This window comes from Orcinus orca, chromosome 19 (assembly GCF_937001465.1).
Source record: "Orcinus orca chromosome 19, mOrcOrc1.1, whole genome shotgun sequence".
NCBI classification, from domain to species: Eukaryota; Metazoa; Chordata; class Mammalia; order Artiodactyla; family Delphinidae; genus Orcinus; species Orcinus orca.
In genome coordinates, this window is record NC_064577.1 from 47,974,052 (window position 1) to 47,989,248 (window position 15,197).

General features: G+C 48.6%; 1 protein-coding gene across 16 annotated transcripts in view; it reads left to right on the forward strand.

The window, feature by feature from the left end:
- The window catches only part of ACACA (acetyl-CoA carboxylase alpha), a 283,052-nt gene that overhangs the window by 264,369 nt on the left and 3,486 nt on the right, over positions 1 to 15,197 (forward strand). For 15 of the 16 annotated variants that reach the window (XM_033431572.2, XM_004271716.4, XM_033431570.2 and 12 more), the window contains 2 exons: positions 6,144 to 6,280; positions 8,261 to 10,619. In XM_033431572.2, coding sequence (XP_033287463.1) covers positions 6,144 to 6,280; positions 8,261 to 8,384 — 261 coding nt within the window. In that variant the 3' untranslated portion in view covers positions 8,385 to 10,619. Of the gene's footprint in view, positions 1 to 6,143; positions 6,281 to 8,260; positions 10,620 to 15,197 lie in introns of those variants that run through there. The other variant, XM_049702257.1, reaches the window with a different exon arrangement.

Sequence of the window (15,197 nt, forward strand, 5' to 3'; positions counted from 1 at the left end):
GCATGTTCCAAGCCTGACAGCAAGAGTACCGTGCACCCGAGGCACTGCAGGAATTTCAGGATGGCTCAGAGCCCGGGATGGTGTAGGGCCAGGAGAGCCACGTGGAGGGGCTGGGACTTTGTCCTGAGGCCTGGGAAGCCACTGAGAATTTGAAGCGGCAGAGGGACATACTGTGATGCGTGCTGTAGAGAGACGGCTCAGGGGCTGCGAGGAGGGTGCGCTGAGGGGGCACGAGCAGGAGCCTAACGGGAGGGGATGGTGATCCAGGCGGCAGACGCTGTGACTCCAGCTGAAGGTCTTCTGATTGCAAATCCGAGCTGGAAGGAAACGTCCACCCTGCAGGGAACTACGGATCCGCCATCTCCTGGGGGTGATCTCACGGGGAAGGCGCACACCTCGGAGCAGCGCCCGCTGAGATGGTGTCCCTAGTGCTCCTCCCCGGGGCTGAGGCCAGGACAGCCAGGCACCAGCATTTGCTTCTGGAATCCTGGGCTACATGAGACAGTCCATGGGAGGATGGGAAGGAAAAGGTGGGATTTTATTTCTATTTTTACTAAGAAAAAGAAAGAAATCAACCTTTATTCATAGTTAGTATCTGGATTTAATCATATACATCATATATACATTTTATCAGAATATGGGTAGTATGTGCTGGAAATACATGTGTCTCTTTTCCTGATGGCTATGTGATTGAAAACAGTTGCTGACTGCCGGCTTAGAGAATTGCTGGAGGGCCGGATGGAGGGCACACCCGCCTCCTCCTGGGAAGTGTTGCTTGAGGTCTCTGCTGACTGTTCCCGGGAAGGAACCCCAAGATTTGCTATAAGTTTTAAAGTCAGTGAGTCGGGTTGCTTCTAAGATTCACCTCTGTGTTAGGTCTACCCGTTTCTTTATGACCGAAAAGCTTCCTTGGATAAATATTTCAGATGTGCAGCCTCATGCGACATGTGGTTCAGGTTAAGGTCAGTCTTTGGCATCATAATTAAGTGAGACAATTCTGTCAGTGGCCACTGGCAGCTTGCAGCGGAAGTTGGCATTGAAAGTCACGCAAGTGTAAAATAAGAGGCTGTTCTCCAGTTAGGAGCGGCCAGCCAGGTAAACGGACTCTGCGTGTGCGGCCAGGAGAGGCCCGCACACCTTCCTCCGCCATTAGTCACTAATGGACGGGCACGGCCTCAGTGGGCACAAGGATGCGGGGAAGGACGGCTCCCCTCTGAGCGTGAAGCCAGCGCACAGGCCCTTCAGTTGTGCCTTAACATCCCACTCCCAGGGGACAGCGTGTCTGGAGAAGCAGGTCATCGCCATCTTGTCGACGGAGAAAACAGTCACCTGTGTGCACAGACTCCTGGCTGGAGATCAAGTGCAGAAGACAGCCTGGCCCCATGGCTCAGGAGGGGAGGCCAGAGGCTCTGGGACCCAAACGTACCCAAGAACGAGGCCGTCTCCCCTGCCCCCGATCTACAGAAGAGAGCGCCCCCCTGAGCGCTCAGTCCAGGAGGACAGTCGAGGGGAGAGAGGAAGGGCAGGTGGTCCCACGATGTGGCTTTGAAACCTCCTTCTGGATTCTGCGGGCTCAGCAGGACCCGGTTTAGTGTGGGGCTGGTGATAAAATCTGCAGCGCCCTTGACAGAAGAAAGTGTTGCCGTGTTCAAAAGCCGAGTGGCTGCCTCTGAGGGACCAAGTCTGCGCGGTGCTTGGGAACCGCCTTTCAAACCCCAAAACTGGCGCCTTTCCTCGATTCTTCAGTCAGGGATGGATATCGTACACTGTCTCTCGCAAGGTCTAAACCCTGGCTTTGCCTCAGGAAGTGACTCTCTGGTTCTTACTGTGGTTACTGGTAGGGAAAGACAGTGATAGGCGTCTGTTAGCCGTGCTGTGTGTTTTCTTCATAGTTTTTTTTTTCTTTTTTTAATCTTAATCCTGAAAAAAGAGATTCACACTGTGATGTTATATAACTGAGCAGTACAATTCTTTTGTTTCCCTTAGAGGAGTCTGTTACCATGAGTTATGGGGTTCTGTTTGAGTCCACAGGGACAGTCCCGTTGTAGGGGACAGGGTTTATGGTTCACAGTTTCACTGCAGGCAGAAGAGAAGCATCACCAGAGCTCCCTGAAAACACAGCGAGAGCTTAGGTTTAAACTGGGTCATAGGAACAAGGCACACATCTGTTTCACGGGCACGTTTCTTCTCCTGATTCTTAGATCCATAGTTTAAGGTATGCAGTTTTTCAGACAAGCTGATTTTCCCCCCAGGCCCAAATTGAGAAGAAATTAGAAATTGAGAAGAATGTGGTATTTGGAATCTCACACTTTTTGGATCCCAGCTTTACAATTTACTGGCTTAGACATACTTAAGCCTCCCTTTCCTCATGTGTAAAAATAGGGATGTTTATTTCACGAGGTTTATTGCGTTTTAAAGGACATCGTAAGTGTCGGGCACCATGTCTGGCGCTCAGTTTCCTCCTCCCTCAGCGCAGCACGTTAGAAGGTGGGCTGAGAGTTTCAGTGCAGCTGAAATGGTCTTGGTGGGAGCCATGTGCCCAGTAGATTCTCAGTCGGTGTTCTCTGACTTGGCGTGCTCTAATTTATCCATGATCTAGGATGCCACAGTGAACCTTTACTGTCCAGGAAGCTACCCATTCACTCTTTTTTAAATTTTTATTTTTTGGCTGCGTTGGGTCTTCGTTGCTGAGCATGGGCTTTCTCTAGTTGCAGCGTGCATGCTTCTCATTGCAGTGGCTTCTCGTTGCAGAGCACAGGCTCTAGTCATGCAGGCTTCAGTAGTTGTGGCATGAGGGCTCAGCAGTTGTGGCTCAGAGGCTCGAGCGCAGGCTCAGTAGTTGCGGCGCACGGGCTTAGTTTCTCTGCGGCATGTGGGATCTTCCCAGACCAGGGCTCGAACCTGTGTCCCCTGCACTGGCAGGCGGATTCTTAACCACGGCGCCAACAGGCAAGTCCCAACCCATTCATTCTTAGTCTGGATTTCCAAATGAGATGAATCGTCAGTGGAGGCCCTTGTGAGGAAGGTAGAGGCAAAAGCACCATTGATAGGGTTGTTTGACTTCCACTCTCCCCAAGCTTCCCGTGGACAAGTCTTATGCACCAAACTTCTGATCTAGGGCCAAGGAGCGAAAAGGTGAGGCAGAACCTGGGCAGCATGCCTTGGGCCTGGGGCTGAGGCTGGAGTGGCTATCAGGAGATGGGGCCAGCAGGCCACCCCAGCCCACATGGCTGTTTGCTACTGTCCGCCAAAGCATCAGAAAACATCACTTTGCTGAGGTATCGTCAGGCAGCTCACAAGGTGACTTATCTGCAGGGCATGGTAATCACGGCTCACATCCATCAGCCTGTGCCCTGGTCACTCCCAGGCCCTGCTGTACCATTGAGTAAGGAGGGCTTAACAGCAATCTGATACATTAGAAATGAAACTTTCCAAACAGGTCATTTAGATTTTGTGAGATAGACTAATTACTACATACAATTAGTGAGCTGAGTAGTGCCAGGGATACTGACCCACTGATGCAGAGCGGGATATAGTGCCAGCTGAACACGTACTGTAAGGCCACTGTTGTGACGTTTAATTATTGATATTTTATTGGTATTATAATGTTCTGACTGGGATGAGTGCAGGCAGGTGACATAGGGTTATGTCATGAGGTTAGCACCCAGCATGTCACACGTGGTTAAAATCCATGGTGGGAATAATCAGCCACGTGCTCATAAATTTAAGGAGGGAAATGTAAACAGCATAGGGTTGCTCGTCCTTCTGGCCGGAATGATGATTCCTACAGCTCCGTTCCTGGAGGGCGAACGAGGAACTGCAGACTCCCTGACCCTCATGGGGGAAGCACGCTCACACAGTAGAGGAAACCCTCCCAGGTCTGTTGCAAAAAACCTGTGGTGCCGCGGCGCCTGCGTTTGTTGATTCTTGCTAAAAACGCTGTTGGCTAGGATTGCGACCCCATGGCCTGCGTGTGCTCTGTGCTGTGGTCAAAACTTGACCAGGGTTTGACTTGGTGGTCATCACCCAGTCGTATTCTGAGTGAACAGCAAATCTTTCATATAAGGGGCCTATATTTTCAAAAACTTGGAATGTGTTGCTTTAATTCCGTCTGGGAACTTTTTCAATGTTTAATTTAAATACCTAGTGTATTCTGGCTACAGGAGGGGACAGCAGAAGAGTTTTCTCTGGAGGGCAGCTGGCTTTCCAGTGCAGTGTCTGAGCATCGTTAGAAGCAGGCATCTCGTTAGCTAATACATTACACCAATCAAGGCGAGTTATCTTAAGCCACAATTAATCTGCTCCCTGGCATATGTTGATAGGAAAGCATCATGCTGTTTCTTAATTAAAAGCAAACGGATTAAAAATGATTAATAAGAGTATTAAATATTCTCTTAAACTAAAGGCTTTGGGATTCTTGGGTAAATCTAGTTTTTTTTTTCCAAGAAGCACGCATTGTTTTCTTTTTTCCTCACCCCAAATCCTCATAAGTAAGGGCATGTGCAGAAGTCCAGATTACCACGATGGAGATGGAAATGTCGGAGTTCAGGGGCAGTGCTTAGGAGTGCAGGTGCACCCATCCACGTGTGGGGTGGGCAGGAGCTGGCACGTGCGAGTTAAGACAGCCACGAAACACCACCACCGCCACCCTTGTCAGTAGAGATTGATGTGCAAAACGCCTGCGTTCAGCCTCGAAGGTGCTGGGCAGGACGCGCAGCACGGAGAGGTGGGAAGGCCCCCTCAGCTTCGCACTGTCCGGGCTGCACCACCCTGACCAGGAGAGCTGATCTTTTTGTCAGTGATTACAAACAGAGATGGACAAATTTGGAGCCAGAAAAAGAACTGGACAAAAGAACTAGAAAAGGCACGTTGCTGATCCTTAATCCTGGGGCTCCTTAATCCTTCAGCTGTGAAGGACTCCTTAAGGGTTGTTAGAAACGCGGACGTCAGTTACAGGACATGTAATAAACAAGCAGCGCGGGAACTCGCTGGCCAAGGTGGAGATGGGGAAGTGAGAGTCTGAAAAGAAACCATTATTTTGAAAGGCCCGAAGTAGAACCTTAGGAAACAGCACAGCGCCCGGTCTCCTGCGTGACAACTCTGGCAGGCACTGAGAACGCAGCCTCCGTGCTTTGCAGGCCCTGGGGTCCCAGCCGTGGCTCGGGCGCCTCTGCTGGAATCCAGGCTTCCTGAGCCACCTGCCGAGCCCCCTAACGCACCCACCTATTAAATTACGGCGCCAAACTCATTGGCATTCTGACTTTGACTCGGTTAGTGATAACAGAGGAGGACAGCGCACCTTTAAATGACGAGCTTTGTGTTTAATTACCCAAACAAAATGACATAAATATGAATGAGCCCTAATGGCGGTACTTGGTTTTCCGGAAACCATTAACAAAACGATCCCTAAATGATTTGTAAAGAAAATGAGCGGAGACGAGAGCCAGGAGAAGGCTATTAGGTTTCTAACACACTCCTGAATTATTATGTAGCCAACTACCTGGGAAATGCTCAGCTAAATGATCTTGAAAGGAGGAGGTGAGAGGTGGTTTGTTGAGACTTTCAGGGTGATGGACATCCTGACCCTTCGGAAAACTCTCACAGAAAGCGAACTGGGGTTTAGGTTTCCGACCCGGCGGCAGGACTCCCCTCACCTCTGGCCTCCTCCAGCTCTATGGCAGGAGGCCTCCACAGCCAGGCTGCTCACCTGCCACACACCCTGCTGGGACTACAGACTTAAATTTAGGAATCGTGACTCAGTTCCTCAAGAAGCACACATTTCATTTAGAAACACCAAGTAAACAGCATTTCCCTCTCAGTCTGCACTTTACTAAACAATCGGTCAGGGGACTAAATTCCCGTAGCCTTTGTGGAACAGGTAGGGGGACGGGACCAGCGTCCGTGTGAGCACGGATGCCTCTGGGGGGCCCAGGTGGACACTTCAAAAGCAGGGCAGGGAAGACGAGGAAGGCTCCTGCCTTGAGGCCTGCTTCCTCCTCCTGCAAAGCCAACAGTAACAGAGAGCTGGGAACGGCTTCTTTACGTTGAGTAAGCTTTTGCAGTGCACTTTCCAGATGCAGACTAGTCAGGGTGTCCGGCCTGGCCTGGGCCCTGGTGTCCAAGCAGGCGTCGTCTGTTCGCAGGCCTATGTTTGGGACAACAACAAGGATCTGGTGGAATGGCTGGAGAAGCAGCTGGCAGAGGAAGATGGCGCTCGCTCGGTAATAGAGGAGAACATCAAGTATATCAGCAGAGACTACGTCCTCAAGCAGATCCGCAGGTGAGAGCCGCGGGGGCAGGTGGGGGTGCTCCTGGGTAGAAGTGGGGCTCACTTCTCGGGGACGAGCGGCTCAAGGACAAACGGTGAGGTGATGATGCCTCATGGTCTTTGTGGTCCCTTTCTGTTTGAGACGGCTGTGGTTGACCCACAGATCAGAGCCCTGAAGCGCAGTTCTTGCTCAGCTGCTGGTCCCCAGGGGCACTTAGTAACGATGGCTTAGTTCATTGTGCCCAGCTATTCGCTCCAAATGCAGATACTCAAACCGGATGAATGATTCTGTGAGGAAAAGCTGATTGCATCATAGTTTCCTGGGAAACTACCTCCTCCCCTCCCCCAGCCAAGAGTTAGTTGTGTTCTAGAGGCTTCCGTCTTCTCCACAGGCTGGGTGGTGGAGACTGCTGGGGACATTTTTAAAACTTTTTATTTGGACACATTTCATTTACAGAAAAACTGCAAAACTGAAAACAGTACAGAGAACAAATTTGTACCCAAATGTGCCTGGTATTTACATTTTACCCTTTTTGATATATCATTTGCGTGTGTGCTTACTCTTTTATATAAGAGTAAGCATACTCATATGTATGTGTGTGTGTGTGTGTGTGTGTGTGTGCGTGTGTGTGTGTGTATATATATATATATATATATCTTTTTCTGAACCATTTAAGGGTAAGTTACATATGTCATGGCCCATCATGGCCCTTTACCCCCAAATAGTTCAGTATGCCTTTGCTAATAGGGATATTCTCTTACATAACCAGAGTAAAATGATTAATTTTTATAAGTTGAACATTTTATCTAAACCACCATTTGCAGACCATTGCTCATTTTGAGTTTGTCTGATGTTACCTCACGATTAGATTCAGGCTGTGCATTTGCAGCCAGAATATTACATCCGTGATGATCTGGCCTTCACAGGGTACCGTATCTGGAGGCACGTGATGTCAGCTGCCTGTCCCAATGTTAGTTTCCATCACCTGATCAAGCTGTTACTCAACTTCTCCACTGTATAATTCCTGATTGTCCCATCCCCCTCGAACCTAATAAGCAGTCTGAGGAGAGACACTTCAAGGCCATGCAGATTCCTGCTCATCAGAATTTCCACCTAGATTTAGCATCCAGGGATGATTCTTGCCTGATCCAGTCTTTTTTTTTTTTAATTTATTAATTTATTTTTATTTTTGGTTGCGTTGGGTCTTCGTTGCTGCACGCAGGCTTTCTCTAGTTGTGGCGAGCAGGGACTACTTTTGGTTGTGGTGCGCGGGCTTCTCGTTGCGGTGGCTTCTCTTGTGGAGCCCGGACTCTAGGCGCACGGGCTTCAGTAGTTGTGGCATGCGGACTCTAGAGCACAGGCTCAGTAGTTGTGGCGCACGGGCTTAGTTGCTCTGCGGCATGTGGGATCTTCCCGGACCAGGGCTCGAACCCGTGTCCCCCGCGTTGGCAGGCAGATTCTCAGCTACTGTGCCACCAGGTAAGTCCCTGATCCAGTCTTTACAGTGAGGTTGCAAAATGACAGTGTTCCAACTCCTCTGCACAATCACATCTCACCACCCCAATTCTCCTGTAAGCAAAAGTCCTCTCTCCTCCTCCATTTATTATATATTTGTTATTGGTGTAGACTAGTGAATGTCTTTTTTCAATGATTTGTAATTCATTATTTTGATGCCCCAAATGTCCCAGATTTAGCCAGTGGGAGCACCTTCAGGCTGGGTCCACTATCTTTGTGACATGACCCCATCGGGGTTTTGGTTTTTGCTTTTTGAGGTTACTTCCTCACTTTCTGACATAACAAAATGTTTTGGGTTCGTGTGGTATCTTGCTGCTGGGGACATTATTCACGTAGGAAAATGAATCAGGTGAGGCAGGGACTGCAGGGTCCGCAGTGGACTCTGGGAGCAGGTTTCTTGGGCAGTTCTGAAGCTACCCCGATCTAGGCACTGCTGCCTCTCTCTCATCCTCACTGTCCCGAATCTTCCCCTCCAGCTTGGTACAGGCCAATCCAGAGGTTGCCATGGATTCCATCGTCCACATGACCCAGCACATCTCGCCCACTCAGCGAGCAGAAGTCGTTCGGATCCTCTCCACAATGGACTCCCCGTCAACGTAGGAAGAGCTTCCTGCCCACCCCTGCCCTGCCTCCGGAGAAAAGGGCTAGAGCTGCCTTTCACACCTGAAGCCGCTGTAATTAGAAGGCACACGAGACCAGCACTGGAATCAAAGTGGCATTTTGCTTCCCCTCGATGTTTTCAGGTTACGCATGACATACTGGGACGTAGGGTCACAAGCCCCCACTCCAGCCCACCAGTCACACCTACCCCGTTCAGTATTTATTATTACCCTGGCTGTGACGGCAGTCCTCTCTCCCTGCCCAGGACCTAAGAAGGCAATGACGGGTACAAGCACCTACCAAGAGGTCTTACCACACGCCAGCAGGGCCACCCTCCTGTCCTGACCGCCCCTTGGTCTGGCCCCGGGAAGTGGGAGCTGTTGCCAGGCAGTCAGCAGCCCGCGCTCGCCCCTGGCCCTGTGAGCCTGCAGCCACCGGCAGCAGAGGAGGGCCCGGGCTGAGGCCATAGGCCCAGCACCAGGCGTGGGGAGAGGAGGAAGCCTCGGGTCTGTTGCTTCTTACCCCACACTCAGCCCGGTCCACACCAGGCACCCAGCTTGTGAAGAAAAATTAGAGCATGAACTCTGCAAGCTCCATGGAACTCAAAGATGAGGGCAAAACCGCGACCCCGGAAGCAGAGAAAGCGGAGACCCAGTCACTGTCGTCGATTTAGGGGCCTCGCCCTGGGGCTCCCTTCTCAGAACAAGCGCAGAGACGGTTGACCCACTGCCCCGTGTGCCGCTGCTCGGCTAGCTGAGATGCCCGGGGGCCCCACTGGCAGTACCGTAGCCCGAGTGGGCAGAGGAGGACCCAGGGGAGCTGCCCTTCCCGTCACTGATGGAAAGTAGTCACCATGCGACAGCGAGAGCGGGCCAGCCAGTCTCCCTTTTTAGGACGCGGGAGGTTGTTACTGTTAAGCCTGGAGCTTTGATAGTTACAGGAGGTTAACGGTGCCTACAGGGCCATCGTCTGTGTTTCTGGGGCCACTCTTCTAGCAGCTGACACTCTTACTTTGGGTCTCGTCTCTTCCTTGAATGTACACAGGCACAGCCGGTCTCCCCACAGCCACGGAAAGGAGCCCTGGTGACATCAGTGCTCTCGGCGCTGGGAACTGGCCTTCCCCGCTTTGGGGAGGCTTCCAGGGAACACAGAATCCATGTGACCTTAAGGTTATCCACAAGCCCATCATGGTGCTGCTGTCTCCCAGGCCCACGGGGCCCTCCCTGGCCTCCTCACGGGTGATGGAGCGTTCATTCAAGGAGAGAGCTCACCGACCCCCCGCCGGTGTTCCTAAAGCAAGAGTGCCAGGTGGTCAGGGCTGGGGTGGCACCCGGCTACCCCAGTGCAGCATCCGGTTCCTGCAGTGCAGCTGATTGCATTTAGCAGCATTTGTCACTGATGACCAAGGGGGAAATCACTAAGACGTCTGAGAAGCAGCAGTATGAACACTTCCGTACGAGCTACGGTTCTGAGCCTTAACCCTACAGTTCACGCACAAGAAAGAGCTCCACTCCTCTCCTCGGGAACTGTTTGTGCAGATGGGCACCGTGCGGCTGGATGGGTTGCCACCTGCCCCCAGGAGCCTGGAGCCTCGGCCCGGCTGCCCTGCTGCGGGGGTTCGGCGCCGTCCAAGCCAGGAAGGGCGGGAGAAGGTGGGGAACAATTTTCAGTCCAGGAAGCACGTCCACTGTTGCTGGTGTTCGCTTACCCAGTAAGCGTGGACTCACCTTTGACCAGATAATTCCTCTGCACTTTTTACAATAAATAAAATTCCACACACCTGCAGGTGGTGTGGAGTCCTGTGCTTGCCCTGGCATTCCTTCGGGGCAGAGGGCGGGTGACACTTGTTTACCTCCCCCCAGCCCCCAACAAAATTATGACACATTAAAGGAATACATTTAGTCTCTAGAACTTGGCCACGCTCACCACCACCCCCATCCCCAGGGCGCCTCACTTTAGGTCTTACCTGGACAGGGCCCTTTCCTATGGAGAAGTCAGGAAGAGACACGGCCCATCACACACACGAGGTCACCAAGGCAGGAGGAGGGTGAGCGATGTATCAGCTGAGACTCGCCTGAGCTAGGATCACCATGTTGTCCGCTCACTTCGGTCACAAAGCAGCCTTCACTTGTCTTACTGAGCATTCGATGTACGCACAGCCTGATGAGCAAGGAGCTTCAGTCAAATGTATTCGTTTCATGTTTTGTTGAAATAAACCTCCACGTTTGTAGATGAGTCACTGTGTGTCACTTCAGCCCACGCCCAGCACCTCACTCTGGTTCTACTCTGAGTAGGGGAGCTTTGTAAGGGTGAGACCTGCCCCTGCCGAAAGTAGAGCCAGTGTAAGGACCGTGGTGCACGGTGCTTCTGCAAACGATGCCATTCCCAGTTTTCGGGTCCACATACCCTTGATGGGCTGGGCAGTTTCATGGGTCTTGAAGTGAACAGGAAGGTATGAACCTCTGGGTTTGCATGATTTGTGGCATTTTCCGGGTCAAGTGAATAGCGAACCATTTTCAGAGAGCACTTCGCGCCCCCTTTATGGAGAGGTTTTAGATGCTCTGAATGATTTAGCCACTTCATGGCTTTTGAACGCTAACTTTGGGCACAAAAAGGCACTAGGGGCAGGAAACTCAGGCTTGTGTGCTTTCAACCCTCTGCCTCAGTTTCTATGAATCCATGTGGTTGAAGCAGGAATAACATCTGCAAAGAAAGCCTCGGGCCACAAGAGAGGAGGGAGGGGAAGCACCGGCCTTTGCTGACTATTAAACTTGGTGCTGTGTCCGTCTCTCTTTAGGATGTACAGCAAAGCAAAGGGTGGCTTTTGGCAATTTACAAAATATTTATCAGTTTGAATCACCCTAAGCTAGATGTTCTAGAAAGGGGAGCAGGAAGGGAGATACAGGATCCAGGGGAAGGTGCCGCTTTTTGCCTCCAGCTGCTGCTCTCCATGGGCGGGGGATGCTGGGTGGCACAGAGGCCTTGGGCCTTCTCTCCCCGCTAAGCAGGCAGCCGAGAACCAGACCCCAAGTGTAAACTTGGCGCTATCCCTACTCTCAGCCAGCACCCGTTGGTGGTTCTCAGGAAGGTCAGCAGGATTAATGGGAAGATTCCACTGCTGCCTCTGGGAACTTGCCTGATACGTACAGTGCTTTCATCTGCTGTTGGGGAATGCCATTTCCTTCATCAGTCTTTTTAATAAAAGAAAGTTTAAAGCTTTCATTAGTATTACTTTGGGGTAATAAGGAAAAGATTGAACAGCGAGGGTTCAATCTTTTGGGAAATGGGATTCAAGCTGGGCCCACACATCTTTCCCCAACTGAAAAACAAGAACATAGTGACAAATGCCAGTGCCTCATGACCATCGTAGGGAGGACCGTTCGCATGGTGAGAGGCCTGGAGAGGTGCTGAGCTGGAGGTGAACCTGCATTCAAATGCTGGCTCCTCAGCTTGGGCACAAGAAGGGTAAAGCCCAGGCCTGCCCTGATCCACATGGTGAGGCGGAGCGTGCTAAGGACCACACGAGTGTGCAGACAGTGAAGGGCTGAAGCCTGTGGGCAGAGAGGCTTCCAGCTGGGAGAGTAAGGCAGGTGCCCCCAGTCAAGCACTCGCATCTGCAGTTATTCAAGAGACACTAGGAATGGTGGCTAAGAGCACAGCAGTCATCTGGGAGAGGAGGGACAATGAAGCGTGAAAAGGCAAGTAGGCAACAGAGCATGATGAGCTTTAAGTGCTCGGCCAGGAGACAAGGTATGTTCCTGAAGAGAGTGGGTCACCTTTGATGGTTTGGGGGCATGGGAAGATTGGGTAAAAAGGTTTAGAAATCAGCCTAATTAAATGAAAAGAGCACAACCTTGGGTACCAAGAAGTCTGGCTCCAAGCTTAGCTCCACGTGTGTATGTCCCTGAGCTGCAGGGGTCACCCAGGAGAGTAAGCCCAGGCCACCCCAGGAAGCACAGAAATAGTAATGGGCGACTGTCCACTATTTTCAATACTCCACAGATCCTACATATGCCTCAGTCAGGTGGCAAAGATCCTACATATGCCTCAGTCAGGTGCTGTTGTTTTTCCGGTAACTGAGACATTTTCCTACCCAGGAGGTGGTACTGGCTTCCTCATGCTGGCCAAAAGCTCCAGTGGGCAGTTAATACTAATAAATAATGAAAACAGGACATCTTCATAAATGCGGTATTTCAGCAAGCAAAATCTTCCAAAACACAGGATTCCCTGTGGTTGGTGGAGGGGTGGAATAGTTACGGAGCCTCAGCTCTGAGGGGACTTGGACCCACCCAGTGGGCTCAGCCCATTAGGAACTGTAAGGAGATGAGAAAGATGGTCGGACGATGGGCCTAATCCCAGAATCCCCTGATTCTATGACTGGCCTTCTGGGGTGACCAGGAAGGATTGGGGTGAGGAGAGACGGAAACAAAGACATCCAGGCCCTGAATTAGGAAAAAGCTAACAGCATTTTTGCCCATACTAACAAGTACTTTTGTAGCCACATGGGGATACAACAAGATGAATGCAACCTAGAAGAGAGCTTTCACCCTTGAAGACATTATGCAAGTGACACATTATGCCAGATACAAAATGGGAAATATTGGGCAATTCCACTTATATGAGGTATGGAGAATTATCAGATTCACAGAGACAGAAAGTAGAATAGGGGTTACTAGGGGCTGTAGGGAGGAGGAAATGGGGAGTTATTGTTTAATGGGTGTACGGTTTCAGTTTGGGATGATGAAAAAGTTCTGGAGATGGACAGTGGTGATGGTTGCACAACAAAGTGTACTTAATACCACTGAACTGTGCACTTAAAAACTGTTAAAATGGTAAAGTTTATGTATATTTTACCACAATGAAAAAAAAAATTCTGGAGTTGTAAAGTACAATAACAAATGAAAAATTAACTAGAGGGACTAAATAGTAGACTCAGGAAGGTAGAAGAAAGAATCTGTGAACTTGAAGATAGAGCAATAGAAAGTATCCAACATGAAGAACAGAAAGAAGAAAGAATGAAAAATGAACAGAGCCTCAGAGATCCATACATCATCAGGTATAACAATTGATGTGCAATGGGAATGCCAGAAGGAGAGTAGAGAAAGGGACAGGAAAAATATTTGAAGAAATCATGGCTGAAACCTTCCAAATATGATGGAAAACAACCTGCAGATCCAAGAAGCTCAACAGATCCCAAGGAGGATAAATACAAAAAGATCTATACCTAGACACTTCATAGCCAACCTGTTAAAAGACAAAGAAAGTCTTGAAAAAAGCTAGAGAAAAACAACTCATCATATATAGAGGAACAACAAAACAAATAATAAATAACAGATAACACCAATGGAAGCCAGAAGGCAGTGGGCTGATATACTCAAAATGCTACAAGAATTTAAACAAACAACTGTCAACCAGAAATCCTACATCCAGCAAAACAAAGATGAAATAAAGATATCCCCCACCACCAACAACAAAGGGGAAGAATTCAGTGATAGAAAATTTGCTTTATAAGAATTAAAGGCAATCATTCAGATGATTCCAGATGGTAATTTGAATCTACACAAAGATAAGGAGAGGCACTTGAAAAGGTAAATATATGAGTAAATATAAAAGACTGTGTGTGTGTGTTCTCTTTTAACTTTGTAAAAGAAATAAAATTATGTAAAACAATAATTATATTGCTATATTTTGGGGGTCTATAGCATATATAAATGTGATATGATAATTAGACAAAGGGGAAGAAAAACTGAGCTATATCAAAAACAAATTCCTATATTTTACCAGAAGTTAGTATTTATCTCAAATAGATTGTAATGTAATCCCTAGAACAACCACTAAGAAAATAACTTAAAAATATATAGTAAATGCAAATGATATATCTAATAAGGGGTTAATATGCAGAATAGATAAAGAACTTCTACAATTCAACAACAAAAAAACCCAAATAACTTGATTTTAAAATGGGCATACAACTTGAATAGACATTTCTCTTAAGATTATATACAAATGGCCAAAAAGCACATGAAAAGATGCTCAGCATCACTAATCTTTAGAGAAATGCAAATCAATCACAATGAGATATCACCCCACACCCACCAGGATGGCTTCTATCAAAAAACCAGAAAATAGTGTTGGCAAAAATGTAGAGAAATTAGAACGCTTTGCACTGTTGGTGAAACTGTAAAATGGTGCAACCACTATGGAAAACAGTATGGCAATTCCTCAAAATAATTAAAAATAGAATTACCGTATGACCCAACAATCCCAATTCTAGATATATATCCAAAAGAATTGAAAGCAGAGAATATTATGCTTTGTGAAATAAGCCAGTCACAAAAAAGACAAATACAGTACGATTCCATTTATATGAGATATCTCAAGTAGTCAAGGGATTGCCCTGGTAGTCCAGTGGGTAACACTCTGCCCTTCCAATGTAGGGGTCATGGGCTCAATCCCTGGTCGGAGAACTAAGATCCTGCATGACGCATGGTGTGGCCAAAATTTTTTTTTAAATAAAAAATAAAGTAGTCAAAATGCATGAAAAAGAATGTACAATGGTGGTTACCAGGGGCTGAGGGAGAGGAAAATGGGGAGTTATTGCTTAATGGGTATAGAGTTTCAGTTTTTGCAAAATGAGTAAGTTCTGGAGATCTGTTGCACAACAATGGGAATATACTTACTGAACATTACTGAACTGTACACTTTAAAATGGTTAAGATAGTAAATTTTAAGTATTTTACCACTATTTTTTTAAAAGGAATACATAGTAAATACAACAATGGAATTAAAATGGCATACTACTTAACACAAAAG